The following is a 14,504-nucleotide window of genomic DNA, read 5'->3' on the forward strand; positions in this document are numbered from 1 at the left end:
TTAAAATCATTCTTCAATATCAAAAAGCAGTTCAGTCTGTTGATTTTTCCAAGTGTCTTTTAAGCAACTTCAATAGTCAAGTCTTAGGACAACCTTTGCTTTATAAACTTCACAATTAATAGGTCATGTATGCCAAAGCTGAAAGCCCTCACTCCTAGAAATCCAACAGATTTGTTATATGTTAAATGTTTAGCTTGACTAACTTTTAAACAAGGTGAAATACGGGAAGAAAATTCTCTCTGGTACAACAAATGGGCCCCAGGAGGAAGCATCTAGCTCTGGGGTTTTGTTGTTTTCTGGTGGGCTTTGTTGCTGGTTTGTCTGGTTTTTTTTAATAGCCTTTAAACACCGTAATAGCCAACACACTCTACCAATGTGCCCTAGAATGGATTACTCTAAAATATCCAGACACATTTCCTGGAGTATAGACTATTTCATGCTGTATAGCTTTTTAAAATTTTTGTCTCAAATTTTAGGGGTATCCAAATTGTTTTGAAAAGTTCTTCCAGACAGGAAGAAAGCAGAGAAGATAGACTCCTGACATCTTATAAAGCACATGATTAAAGAAGTTAGGCTTGTCCTCATGGCATGCTTTTTTACAGGACCAGAAAAAAACAGCCAACACAGCATCATTTCAGAAGCAATCAATCGATAATGAGTATGTTTGTGTTTGTTCTTGGTCTTCATTTGCTAGTAGGTAGCACATATTGCCCACAGTGGAAACAGGTGCTTCATAAAAACGCAGAGTATTTTTGGAGCAACAAAATGGACTATCCCAAAAAAGTTCAGGCATTGAACCTTTCCTTTATATAGCAGCACCTAACTACACAGAGGCAGCACATACATTTTTTAAATTTGCAATTGTTTTAAAACATTAAGCACATGTTTGTAAAGGATAAGACACAAGCAGTAAGCAAATCTCAAACCAGAAACAATTGCTTAATCAAAAGCCTATTTCTGAGATTTCTCAATTAATAAAATGGTCTCGACAGTTTCCTAAATCCTTTCCTGAATAAAAATAAATGCCACAAGTTTCAAAAAGAAAATGAGTCTCCATAATCTTTACTGCAGAAGCTTCACAATTCGGTTTAACCTACGAGCAGAAAGTCAGACAACTTACTAATAATGGAATTCAAACTCTGCAGACCAGCGCAAAGTGGTCTAGTTAAAATATACTTTTGGGTATCCATAAGAAACTGTAAGGAAATACTCTGATTCTTTGATAAAATGAAAATGTCACAGAACCTGTTTTTCTCTTTCGGGTTTTGATGTCTACTACAACTGCCCTGTTTTTCTCAGTGAAATGCTTCAGGATGATCACATTATGAGGCTCATTAGCATTATCCATGTACACAGAACGAGTCCCCATACACAGCACCTGAAATTGCAGCAAAAGTTTCAGTTATGATTTGGAATACTTATTTGTAATTACACAGTCATCTTTTATACTTGCTACATTTGCTTATACTTGGTATTGTATTTTTTAGCTGAACAATCTGCTTGCTGCCAGGTATTTGCTGATCTTTAAAAAGTGGCAGTTCACTTCTATGAAAAAAATGCCTACAGCAACCAATTTAATGATACATAGGCAATATATCAGTTATGACTATCAAGAGTGAGATTAGATTGTTTCACTTGTATAAAAAGCCCTTTTTGATACTAAAACATACTAAGCTGTTTTTCTTGTGATAGTTATAAGTAGCACTCAAAGAAATGCAAGGCAAAACCAGCTACATTATTCTTCATTAAATAAACATTTATTGTGCGCAAGTGGAAAGATGTGAACTCTGACATACAACATGTTTTCTTAGTTTATAATGGATGTCTCCAATTGATTAAGTCTGTAGTATTTAGAAACAGAAACCTAAAAGCGCTAACCAATTTTGCTTCCTTTAGTATTGATAGGCCACTTACCTCAGGAAACCCAACCAGCACCAATAAAGTGAAGATATTGGTGTGCTTTAGCTGGAAGGGCAGCTGCTTAATGCAATGGTCAGTGAAAGCAGCGATCACGTTATGCCACTGCGCAGAAGAGTTCAAAGATCGAAGAATATCTGCCATGGAGCTTGCCCAGTCCAGACCTACACGACTGGAAAGCAAGAGCAGTCTGTATTAGGAGGGCTGACTACAGACTTATCTGAAACTATTTTTCCTCAAGACAGCATATCACTGTTAATCTGTCATAGCTATGGCTTTCATATCATTATATAACTGTTTTTCCAAATACTTGAAGCTTTCACGTCAGCCAACACATGAATTCTGTATTGTTTTTCATCACTAGAACATAAACACTACTCTGTTTTCTTAAAGGGTTTACAGTCTCAAAGCAAAGTGTCACCTTTAATTCCTAATTTTAGTTTAGAGCTCAAAAGTTTTTCTTTGCACAACAGCAAGTGGTTTATTTCCCATGTACATGACTACCTCCTCACCCTCTGTGGACTACACAAATAATCCAGAGAGACTGGCCCCCTTGCTCTAAAGTTAGTCTTTGAGAAAATCCTTTCTCTCAGCTGATCCTCTGGATATTCTGCCTTTAAATTTCATATGCTTTTCTATTTGTTTATGAACCTTCCTTTTGAAACATAGCTACAATGAAAAATAACACTGTCATGTTTTAACAGGCATGACATTAATCTTAGAATGCTTGAGAGCTTTCTCAAGATCTTCAAAATGGAACATCTGCCCTGCCCCTCCTTGCTGTTTCCAGTCCAATTTTACTATACAAAAATATCTCTCTAATACTCTTATGTAAAAGGGCCAGATCCAGAACTCAGCACTGGTGATAGTTACCACATGACACACTCTCCTCCTTTCCCAAGTTACACAAGAGGTATGTAACTCAATGGGAGAGAATTTATGTCATACAAAAAATTTAGGACTGTATTTTGGTTTTCCTCAAAATTTCCAAACCTTACTTCTTCCACCATAACAAACTACATAGGTAAGCACAGGAAATTAAGCCACTCTTCAACAGATGGCCTTCTTTTGGAAGGAAATGAAGAGATTCTCACTGCAACAAGGGCTGCAGATGCTAAGCCCTTTCTATGATCAGGATACAGGTTTAATCGACTTTCTATTAAAAGGCCTCCATGCATGAGGCACACATGAAAGAAAATTAGTACTAGTCATCAGACAGCAACTAATAGGTTTAAAGTAAAAAGCACCTGTCTAAACACACCGCTCCCAGACTGAACAGAAGATGAGTTGTCTTCCAGCCTTCTGGCACCGTAGACCCATCTCCCGCAGCAAACATATTATGTTTGGCTGAAAGGACTTTAGCCACCGCAGCATCCACTTCTGCAGGCATAAGTCTCAGGATTAACTGGCCCAGAAGTCCCAATGTTAAATGATAAGTTTCATTCAGGTGGCCAGCATTTGAGATTACAACCTGAAACATCAGTGGAAGTATTTGTTCCAGGTTAATCAAGGACATTGTGGAGCCCTACAGAAAAAGAAAAATCTCAGTAAGGCAAGGAAAGAAAACAAGATTTTTAGTCAAAGTCATGGCACATACAAAAAGCTTCTGTTCTAATGCTCTTTCAAATGGGACAAAAGGAAATGAGAAACTAGGTTCTAACTGTGGTTGTTGCCCTCTTAAGCTGACCTGACACGTAAACCTAAATTGATGATTTAAACTTCGCAGGTGTTGAACAGTTAAGACAAGACTGCTTTACAGATAAATTAAAATTCCCTTCCCTCTCCCCACCCAGGAACAAGCCCTTACATTCCTTAGTAATGTGAAATGTCTTAAGACATTCTGATTTGTATTTTATAACACCTAAGCAACTAGAGCCCATCTCCCACATTTAATTCGCTATGAATTTTATTCATCTTATTTGTGATACCTAGAAAACTACACAGATTGAAAGTAAAAAGAACTAACTGATTTAAAAGGTGGTAACATAGCTGCCAGCAATCCTAGAATCCTCTTCTGAGAGCATTCAGCAAAAACTTGTTCCTGGCTAGGGATTAAAACCTTCTCTGCTTGCTTCTGGGCTGAATCCTCTGAGAGGTAGTCATCTGCTTTTTAAATTAAAACAAAAGAAGAAAATCCCAAAAATGACATTAAAAAGAAGTAGGGGTAGCTTAATTTTTTATAATTGCAATCTAAGAATAAAAAAAAAAATTAAAAAATTTATTAAAATTTGACAAGTCTTTATAAAAGTCTATAAAAGATAGCAGGTAAAGAGATTTACACCATCTACTAAAAAACATATAAAGGATAGTACTACAGACAGATCCATTTAACTATCATAATTCTTACAATACTAGTCTTTAATAAAGACACTTAATTTCTGGTTCCAAGTACGTAAGAATACCCAAGTATTGTGTTAGACCAACAGGAACTAAAATCTCTATACATAGATATGTATCGGTGGAATTCTACTCTGATTTCTAGAATCCTTTAAACCAACTGCAAGGTAGCAGTTGTTCAAAGCAGTATGCTTGGCTGGTTTTTACAAAACAGCTCACCTGCATTAAAGACTTTTGCAAATATGCAAAAATGGGTTAGGAATAAAAAATACAGCTGTTTGCTTTGCATATGAATAGATATTTCTGTGTTAGGGAAAATGAGAAATAATTTTTTACCTGTTGGAGAAACATTATTATCCACAGACAAGTCTGATGCTTGTCTCAAAACAGCTTTCTTTGCAAAGACAGCTTTGCTTTCACTTCCTTGTTTTCCTACTTTATCTTCTGCAGGAGACTGGATTTCATTGCGAGTATCTCCTTTCCCCTAAAAATAAAACAAAGGCACTAAAAGATTAAAACAAAATTTAAACACCTGCAGAAACAACCATGGAAAGAACGCGCCGGTCATCTGCATTTGACAAACATTTTTCCTCAAATATCAAAACCTTTTATTGGTTAGGAATTTCTTGATGTATATGTGTCTTAAGCTTCCATACAGTGAAAATACATTTTTCTATTTTGCTCGTATCTCTGTACATAAAATTATTACAACTGTAATAGTTTTATGCACTGTATAAAACTGTAGGAAACTCGTTCTCCTACCTAAACAGTGCTAACAACTAGGGGAAACAATAACTCTTTTAGAAAGAACGACCTTTGCCCCATCCCCCCAACATTTTTGTGAACCAGTTGCCTGTAAGAACATAAGGTGACACCTTCATCTTTGATCAGCTGGATCTAATAAAAAAAATGAAACAACCAACAACTGTCTCCCTGCCCCCCAACTTTTACGTACAAATGAAATCATTACTATCCATTATTTCAGTTACATATCCAGAATAGGAATGTTTAAGCTTTGAAGGTCACACATCTAATGGATATCAGGGATTCCGGAAATAACGGGTACTTACATTACAATGCATAAAAGAGCCTGTGCTTGGTTTCTCATCTCTTCCCTTCACTGCTTTATCACCAGTATGACTTTTTGGAGCACCATCTGTGGAAGGACTGACTGAAACAATGTCGTTCTCTGAGAAGGATTCACCTTCTGGTAACATGCAGAGGAGAGCTAAATTTTTCAGACCTGATAGCAAGAAAGTTATAAAAGCTATTTAGCTGTTGAGTGGCAAGATAGGCAAAAAGCAGAACTGAAACATTTTGAAAGAGAATTGCAAACTTCCCCTCGCACACTTCTTGGGAATCTCAACTCCATCAAAGAGATGTTCCCCATCATGTTCATTTAATCATGTAGTTCCATTAAATAACAGTGACGAACAGGTGGTGACATTTCCCACCTCACAAAGATACCATCAAGGTAGAAGTTGTAATTTAAGAAAGTGTTAGAGATACCTCCCAATAGTGTAAATTATGAAAGGTAAGTGAAATTTGTCTTAGCTTTTAATCTTCTGACCACTTAAATACTTATACAATAAAACTGTATGTTAAAAACAAACAGATTAAATAACGAGTATGCACAAGTATTTGGTGGTGGTGGTAGTATGTCACCTGTATTAGAGCTGCTCAAAAAACCTACCAGTAAACTTATTTGAACTTGAGCCTATAATTTTTGATACATTCAACATAGGTTCTCTATTGTATCACTCTATTTTCTGTAGTAGTTTACAGAAATCCTCATTTCCAAATGGACTTCATCCCCAGAAACTTATCTCATACCACAAATAAGGTTAAAAAATTCTTGCCAAGAGATGTAGAACAAAAAACATTTTCCACCAAGTTATTTGCTTTTCTTCAAGTCCTTTGGTTGTCAGTAACACGTTAGTAACAGAACATGAAGCTATATTGATTGATCCCTTTAAAACATCTAAGATGGAAAAAAAAACAACCAAAGAGTTGCCAAGTTGTCTTCAATATTTATGTAAGCATAAAATTAATTTTCTCAAGCACCCTATTTTCCATGTTCCAGTGACCCTGAACGACACTTGTTCTACATTTGCTTTCTACATAAACAGTTATTCTCAGCGAAGTACACAGTAGCTTCCCCTTTCCTTTGGAAACTTCAAAGTGAGTAATCACAGACTTTTCTGACACTTGCTAGAAACCATTGTTTCAGTGAAGGAGGAGCTGACTCACCTTTTCCATGCTGTGCTTTCATCAAGCAGTCTCCGATGAGCTGTATGCACTGATGTTGCAGAACTCTGGCATGACTGAGGACCTGTGAATCCAGTTTCTCTCCTTCTACTTCCTCCCCATTTGCCAGATCTGCACTGTAGAGAGTCAAAGCTGCAAACAACAGCCAGGAATAATTGTGGACATATGGCTGGATGAGCCTCTGTCGGTCACTGATTCGAATAGTCACCATTGGATACACTGTGATGCTGTGAGTGGGCAAGTGACTGAAAGAAGAAGGTAAATAATTTTGAAATGCAGCCACTTTCTTGCTAACCAGTATAGTTAGCAACACACAACACATTTACAGGAAACTATGAAAAAACCAACACATTCCAGAGTTTCAAACTGTAGACCTTCAAGTGCTGTAAACTGTCAGAGCCTCACTGACTTCAGTAGTGCTCATTTAACAGAACCTGAACTATCACGAGAGCTCCTGCTCTAGAAATGAAATTTTTTAAGATCTTTTCTGTCAAGCACCGAAACCTATGTTGTCTAACCACAGCGCTGTTCATTTCTTCTATCCTATCATTCAGGGTTGATAACTGTCCTGCAACGTTCACAGCCATGGCTAGAAAACAATTGCTACTGAGTTACTTCCGAGGTTGGGGCAGGTTTCCAAACTGCAGAAATTTTTGCTGAACTGGTCCTGTACTTGCTATGTTTCCCCAAAGGATACCAACTAGATGTTCTGATGACAGATGCAACCTTGCAGAAAGCAGTATGAGAATGACTGATTGTACTTAGTTGCTAATTATCACTTTTCTGCCAAGTGAAGTGGGGATCATAATCACATATTTAATACCTGTCAGAGTATTTCTTTGCAGAATAGCATCCATAGCAAAGGTCAAAGTCATCACACACATTGCAGTTCATTCTCCGACCTATGATAACTCCTTGACAGTGATCACAGGCATACTCCATGTTAACCATTTCATGGTCATCCTCATGTCCTTCAGGTTTAACTCCACCTGTAAAGAAATATTTTAAGATTTCCCTGTAAATCCTTTTTGATAGAGGATCTTTCTTAGTTTCAAGTTCACGTTCAGATTAGGAAAAGAAAGGCTTAACATTTCTAAAATATCCAGAAGAAAAGTTTTTCACTTTATTTTATGTATAACGTAGAAGACACTATTTTGCCATCGAGCATAGGGTTTTAAGGGTGGGGTTTTTTAATGACTCTTACCAAGAAAACAAGTTTTACATAGATCCATGTCATTGCATTGCAGACAGCGGTAGCGATGCCATGGTGCAATTTCATCACAGCCATCGCAGGATATATCCACATTTAACAGGTCACAGTAACGAGCAACAAACATGTGCATCTAGAGCAATAAATGGACACAATTTACTTGAGTATTATTTTCTGACTTTGAGGAAGCTCTTTTTAGACAGAAAGCAGAACAATTCCCCTGCAAAAAAGGGATGGGGATCTTTTCATCATTTTAGACTTTTGAAGGCCTACAGGGAGCCAGGGAGCCAACTCATGAAAAATCAGTTTAAGCCAGATTCCCTTCTCTCCTTCAGGCTTTTAAAAGTCTCCTATTTAACTCTTCCGCAGGTAAATAAGCAAATCATGAGGTCACCTTTCTCTGCTTCTCTGGGTCAGCTTGAGCTATCTTTTCATACCAGGTCTCAAACATTACATCCTGACATTCATCCATCCACTCACAGTTTTGCTTGTAGTCTGCAATTTCATCTTCTTCACTCCACTGACTAAAAGAAAAAGCTCAAAATTAAGTTTGAATGCAATCAGGCCTCCCAAATTAGAACAAAGTGCTATAACATGTTAATAAAAACAGAATTGCAGGAACTCCAGTTCACTTGGGTTAATAAATGACCATATAGACACCTGCTTCTTGCCTGTGTGACAAGTTCTTAAATAAATATGGGGACCATACTGCAAAAATCAGAAAAATCTACACTTACAAAACTGCTTTTGGTAATGCTAGCCCATCAGATGAAAGATTTTAAAAGCTTTTTGGCTTTCACATTTGCTCACATGTAAGAAGTACAACTACTATAAAATTGCAACATGCAGGTGTTAAAAACATTTGATATTTATTAGGACAAGAAAAAGCATTATCTACCTCCTGCTACACTGCTAAAAAAGTGAAGTGTTCTGGCAGTAATCAGGTTGAAGATAAAATTTTAATAGTTTTTGCACTAGTAATGCTGCAAAAAATTTCAAATACTTTAGTTAAGCCCTCAGATACTGGCCAAAATTATGCCATGCTTGTTAGTAGTACTTTTACTGCTTGTTCCAGCACAAAGTTCAGGAGCCTTTCTTGGTAAAAATAGCGTCAATAGTTAGCACCATGTGAAAGTTGCATTCTTCGTGACTCACCAAATGATACTGTCATGAATACTTATATTTTCTTGTGATGTAGTCATAAGAAGATGTGGTAACTGAATCTCAACAAAAAAGGAAAGATCGTTCGGTTCCCAACTCATATCCAAAAGGTGAAGGAGAGTTGTCTGCACACATGATAAGGCAGGAAGCAATGATCTAAATAAGAACACAAGACAATAAAACATGACAGCTCTCACCTGACGTTGAAATAGCATATTTGGGGAGCAAGGATGGACAACCACTGTACACTGATTTCCAGGCTTTACTCTGCATTAAATTAACTAGGTGGCAGAAACTCAGGTTTACTAATGCATAAACTTACAAAATTTAGCAAGAAGCACAGCCAATACAATTTGAAATAAAGACACTATCCTCTCCTTTATGGATCCAGCTGAAACAGAGCTTATGCTATAGCCTGAGTATTAGCAAGAGCGTTTGTCTCTTCTCTGCAGTACATTTTCTTGATATTTGCAGGAACTTCTTCTCTCTGAAACCTTTGCCATGTTCAGTTGAAAGTGGACAAAGGACTTGGAAGTTATTAGCAGGGAAACAGACATTATAGTCACAAAATTCTCATTTCTTTAGGACACCTGGCTATAAATCCCAACAATTCTAACCAGAACGTTACCAAAACATGAGCTTTAGCATTAAATCATGGTTGCAGAATTGTGGTATTTTTTGTGGCATTACTCTTGCCACAGTATTCCACAATAAATTTGCTATTTCTAGTATTTGACTGTTAAGCTTCAGAAACACATTACAGAATTATAACTACAAAATGCAGTAAGTCAAGGCTTTAACATTGATAAATTTATTGTGCTTTCCTGCATAGTATTAATAAAAAGGTAATTTGGCATAATTGATCACAAGATCAAGGCTCCTTATTTAGTTCTGTAAATAAAGCAAAAGTATAGTCAAACTTAAGTAAGGAATTAAACAATAAATAACAAATGACATGGGAAGAGGTGAGGAAGAACAGGAGAAAAAAAAAAAATCACATAAGTAATGCAAGCAATGTACTGTACCTGTCATTAATAGTACTAAATCCCTTCACAGAATTTACCAGGAACAAAACAAGCTGATAGTAGGACTCTCGAATCTCTTTGTGTAGCTCAGCACCACAGCCTTCCAGGTTTCCGAAGTAGCTAGAAATTAAAGACTCTGTTCAGAATTCTAGAATTCATGGCTACATATTAGGTAGCATGGTTTGTGCAAATTTTACAAATGGACAATCTTTTAAACACTCCCCACAAATGGAAAGGAAGTTAGTTTTGTTTAAAATGCAGTCTGACACTTTCAAAGAAAAATAAAAGAATCCTGTACCAGGAATCAGAAGTTAAGAAACAAAACAGGAAAAGAGAATATTATCATGGCATTAACAAAAGAACATTCCTTCAAATTAAAAAAGTGCTTTACAAAAATCTAATCAAGATCTTAAAGGAAATCAGTGCACTGCAAGATGACCATAAAAAGCTCTTGACAAGCAAGAAACCAGACAACAGAGTTCAGACAGCACTGGCCAGACACACGATAGAAATCAGACCTAAATTCATGAACCAGAGCAGCATAGCATTAGCTCTGAGATAGCGCTTTCTAGTTGTAGGGCTTTCTAGTTGTACTGAAAAAACTTCCAAATTATCTTTCCTTACTTAGAACAACAATTGCACATGCATACAATCAATATGACCTTTTTGCCTCTTTTTTTGTGTACGTGCATGCCCTATAACGGGTACATCACTAATAGCACTGCAGACTTTAGCTTGCATGTCCATCACTTTAGCCTCTGGCACACAAGTGGAATACATCACCCCACAATAAAATTTGTCCTGTACAGGTATCACATCCAAAGTTATGAAAATTCATGAACAAGCAAATGCTTGACTAACAAGATATAACATACACCATTCTTGGAAGATAGCTGTTCTGCCAAATAGGTATTACCTTGATTTACAAAGTAAGTTCACAAAAATTATAAAGATGCAATGCTATATAAGTAATCACAAGTTAAATGGGTTAGATCACTACAGCTTTACTGGACAAGAAAGAAACCAATCTAGAATTAGACAGGAACTTAAACTAAAGCAATAACTGAAGAGTTTGTTGTGATCTGGTTGGAACTGTAAAGATGTTTCTAGGTATCCACGCTGTGATTCAACCGCATGATACCCGCTGGCATGAATAGCTGTACAACTAAGTCCCAATTGAAAATAATTATTAATTTTTTTAAATGAAGCAAGCAAGTTATGCACAGTAGCCTAAAAACTAATCCTCAAGTCATATTTTTATTATCCACATGGATAAAAATCCAGTAACTGTCTACTGTTTTCAGTATACATGACTAGGAGAATGCAAGGACTAAGACATATTAAATCACATGGTTGAGACTTCGTCTAAATAATTACTTACTTTGTAAAGTCTTTCTGACAGGCTAGAAGTTCTAAGAGAAAAAGTACACACGGTGGATGAAAACAGTGTGGCTGCCCAAGTGAGTCTAGGCACTGGCGGATTGTCTTGAGCACTTCCATAATACTCTGCCCTTGGGATTTTCTCAAAGCAAGAACCTTTAAAACACTAAGAAGAGCAAAAAACATCTATGAGGACTTCAAAACATTGTGCTTAAAATAACCGAAATAAGTCACAATTCAAGAAGTACTTGACTAGTTAAACAAGAGTTTGGTATCTAAAATTACAATTGTATTTCAGCAGTGGTATATTGCAGTTAGAGTGAGTGATAAAGCTTCAACCAGAATCCAGCACTTCCTCCACCAGGCCAAGTTTTAGAGCCTAAAATAGACAAGCTGGGAATTGGAAATCTCTCTTTTGATTTACATTTTCAGAATACCAGGTAATTTAATAAGAGATGCAACTACTCTATATTTGGTATCAAGGATTTCTAGTGCTGCTATACCATGTCTTCGCTGTTTGCAGATGAGAAGCAAAACGCCACTGCAAACAGACCTCAGGAAGCAAGACAAGAAACAGCCAAGTAATTGTTTTTCGCATTCTGAAGTTCTATGTGACAGAAGTGAATCAAAGGAAATAATACTCTCTACAAGCCTCTACACGGTTGTGATTCACTGAAGTTTGATACAAAAATCTGATAACTATTTACGTACAAAATTATTTTCAATGCTATCTTGCGGCTAGAAGATGTTTTATTCCACCTGAAGAGGTCTGAAGACAAGTTTCTGTATTTTATAATTGGCAACATTTTCAATTTGCTTACCTTTCATGTGAAAGTGATTGATCCTTAATAAAATCTAGTATGTTTTTCAATATAGGATATTTCTCCTTCACAGTAGGCACAGCTCTTGGCTCTTCCATTGATCTGAAAGACAGCAGCCTTAGTCTTCCACGGCTGAACTGAGATTTTCGTGTAGGAGTGGAAGGAGGTGATGATATATCTTCTTGCTGTGAAACTGTATTCTCAACAGGCTTACTGTGAAATGCAGATGCTTCTTCTGTTTGGAGGGGGTCTGGAACTTGTTTAATCTTCCTATCAGATTTTATCATTTGGCCCCCCTCTTTTGAAACAGAATGAGTTAATCCACTGGAAGACAATGAGTGTGCTGCCTGGAAGTCTGCGTCCACAACAGAACCTTTTCTTTGGCATTTGTCACTGACATACTGTTGGATATCATCAATATTTTGGGCTTCCAAACTGTCTGAAGCAGAATCTTTCGTCTTTGCTCTTACAGGCAAAAAATTCAGTAACAAAAGGCTCTTCTGCATACAAAGTTTTGCTGCAACACAAAAATTGGAAGAGTTAAAATTATGACAACAGAACACCAAACTTGATATCTTCTGCTTAGGAAGAAAGTGATTTATCTTGTTTCTTCTGAGCTAAGAGAGCTAGAAAAAACTGTTTTTCTTATTATATTGATCATGATGCTATCAGTTACTTAATTTTAGATTTCCAAATGCTAAATTTGAATAATCACACTGAACCATACGAAGCACACAGTAGCCGATGAGAACACATTTTATTCTAATAACAATCAGCTGCTATTCTAATTAACCACCAGTTAATTGTGGTATCTACAAAAATAGATGAACGTTATGTTCAGAACCAGATAACCCAAGTGAGAGGTCACTCCCTGTAGAATTTTCTCATGTACTATTTTCTGCAAAGAGTAGCAGAATGCAATCCCAGATAGTTCATGTAATGTATACTAGTTCATCTCTTAAGGTATTAAAAAGTAATAGTTGCTAATTTACCTTTTACAGCAAAAATAATGACTAAGATTTACAAGGCAATGCTTCACTAAACTACCTGGAATGCTTATACATTTGGAAAGGCAACACTTACCAAGAGTTTCTGGGTTCACCTCACTTGCCTCTGTGTTCTGCTTCTCCTCAGTATCATTTCCCCTACCCATGAGGGATTTCTGCTTCATTTCCAACTGCAGATAGGATGTTACAATAGTTAAAATATGACTCCCCCTGTATATCTATACAGCAAGGCAGTATGAAGACTGCATTGCATTAAAGGAATTTAATCTCAGGAGCAGATGACAGTATTTACTATTCCCTACTGCAGAACAAAACACCCAGTAGTCTAAAAGAGCAGTACCTAAACTACCAGAGCAAATACCACAGCCTCATACCGAGGTGCTCAAGGTTTGTAGGCTGAGACCCTTCCTTCTCTTGTGACTGGATGTGCATCAGCCCTCCAAGAAAAAGAAGGCTTCCCCTTTACCCCCACCATTCAAGAAAAGATACACATCCAGTCATGAGATAAGATTCTCCAAAAGCATCATGTCATCTAACTACTGAGTACTGTCAGAGGCAAACACCACCTGTCATGCAACGTGTACAACGCAATTACTCATCTTAACATGCATCTGCACTTATTGCATGTCTAGTGCATCAAGCTGCCAGGAATTCTTACAGGCAGGAAAGAGGAGGGAGGAGGTCACAACATACTAGAACAGTTAATTTGGCGGGCCTGCATCTGAAGGGCTCACAAGAGTAGCAGAAAAGCAGGCCATAGACTGAATTAGCTGTTCTCAAAGGCCATGCATGTAGTTGTTGACATTTAGAGTCTCCTACAGACCAGTGAAATCTAAATGAATTTTGGCTCTCTGCAGCTGCAGGAGATGACGCAGACACCTCTCACCAGGTTGTGAGCTGATGACAGCAGCTCTTGACATAAGGCTTATGTTTCAAGGAAAATTACATGCAAAAAACATACACTGAACTGAAGCCAGTTACTCGCTTGTCAAAGAAGCAATTACTTCCTTTTCTGTTAGCGCTGCACTACTGTGAGAACGATGTTTAAGACAGATTTCTTTCTATGCTATACCTCAAAAGAACTCCAACTGCTATGTAAGAATCTTCCTAATTAACAACACGCATTCTTGCTGAAAAATAACACAAATTTAACTGATTTTGAGTCAAATTCAGTCCTAAATACTCATGATGACACATCTGGGGCTGAGGGAAGGAGTGGAGTGTAAGAATGCTTAAATGTTTAAGTTTGAAGTATAGAAGTGAATATATGTTCTTCCTAAGTGAAAACAGTTGACCTAGAATCTCTGAAGGAAAATATGGTTCCACCCTACTCCTTAACATTGCACTGTAAAATATTAAGGTAAATGACATTAATAGA

At 37.0% G+C, this 14,504-nt stretch overlaps 1 protein-coding gene across 2 annotated transcripts in view; it reads right to left on the minus strand.

Annotated features, from left to right (window-relative positions):
- Window positions 1–14,504, minus strand: part of ZZEF1 (zinc finger ZZ-type and EF-hand domain containing 1) — a 60,403-nt gene that overhangs the window by 17,220 nt on the left and 28,679 nt on the right. The window contains exons 28-42 of one of the 2 annotated variants that reach the window (XM_069791457.1): window positions 13,203–13,296; window positions 12,120–12,636; window positions 11,300–11,464; window positions 9,919–10,038; window positions 8,888–9,049; window positions 8,127–8,256; window positions 7,727–7,865; window positions 7,346–7,511; window positions 6,505–6,767; window positions 5,325–5,497; window positions 4,591–4,738; window positions 3,884–4,023; window positions 3,165–3,442; window positions 1,915–2,089; window positions 1,246–1,378 (exon numbers count right to left, since the gene is read on the minus strand). In XM_069791457.1, the coding sequence (XP_069647558.1) occupies window positions 1,246–1,378; window positions 1,915–2,089; window positions 3,165–3,442; window positions 3,884–4,023; window positions 4,591–4,738; window positions 5,325–5,497; window positions 6,505–6,767; window positions 7,346–7,511; window positions 7,727–7,865; window positions 8,127–8,256; window positions 8,888–9,049; window positions 9,919–10,038; window positions 11,300–11,464; window positions 12,120–12,636; window positions 13,203–13,296 (2,803 nt within the window). The remainder of the gene's footprint in view (window positions 1–1,245; window positions 1,379–1,914; window positions 2,090–3,164; window positions 3,443–3,883; window positions 4,024–4,590; window positions 4,739–5,324; window positions 5,498–6,504; window positions 6,768–7,345; window positions 7,512–7,726; window positions 7,866–8,126; window positions 8,257–8,887; window positions 9,050–9,918; window positions 10,039–11,299; window positions 11,465–12,119; window positions 12,637–13,202; window positions 13,297–14,504) is intronic. The other variant, XM_069791459.1, reaches the window with a different exon arrangement.

The sequence above is a fragment of the Haliaeetus albicilla genome, chromosome 9 (genome assembly GCF_947461875.1).
Source record: "Haliaeetus albicilla chromosome 9, bHalAlb1.1, whole genome shotgun sequence".
Lineage (NCBI taxonomy): Eukaryota > Metazoa > Chordata > Aves > Accipitriformes > Accipitridae > Haliaeetus > Haliaeetus albicilla.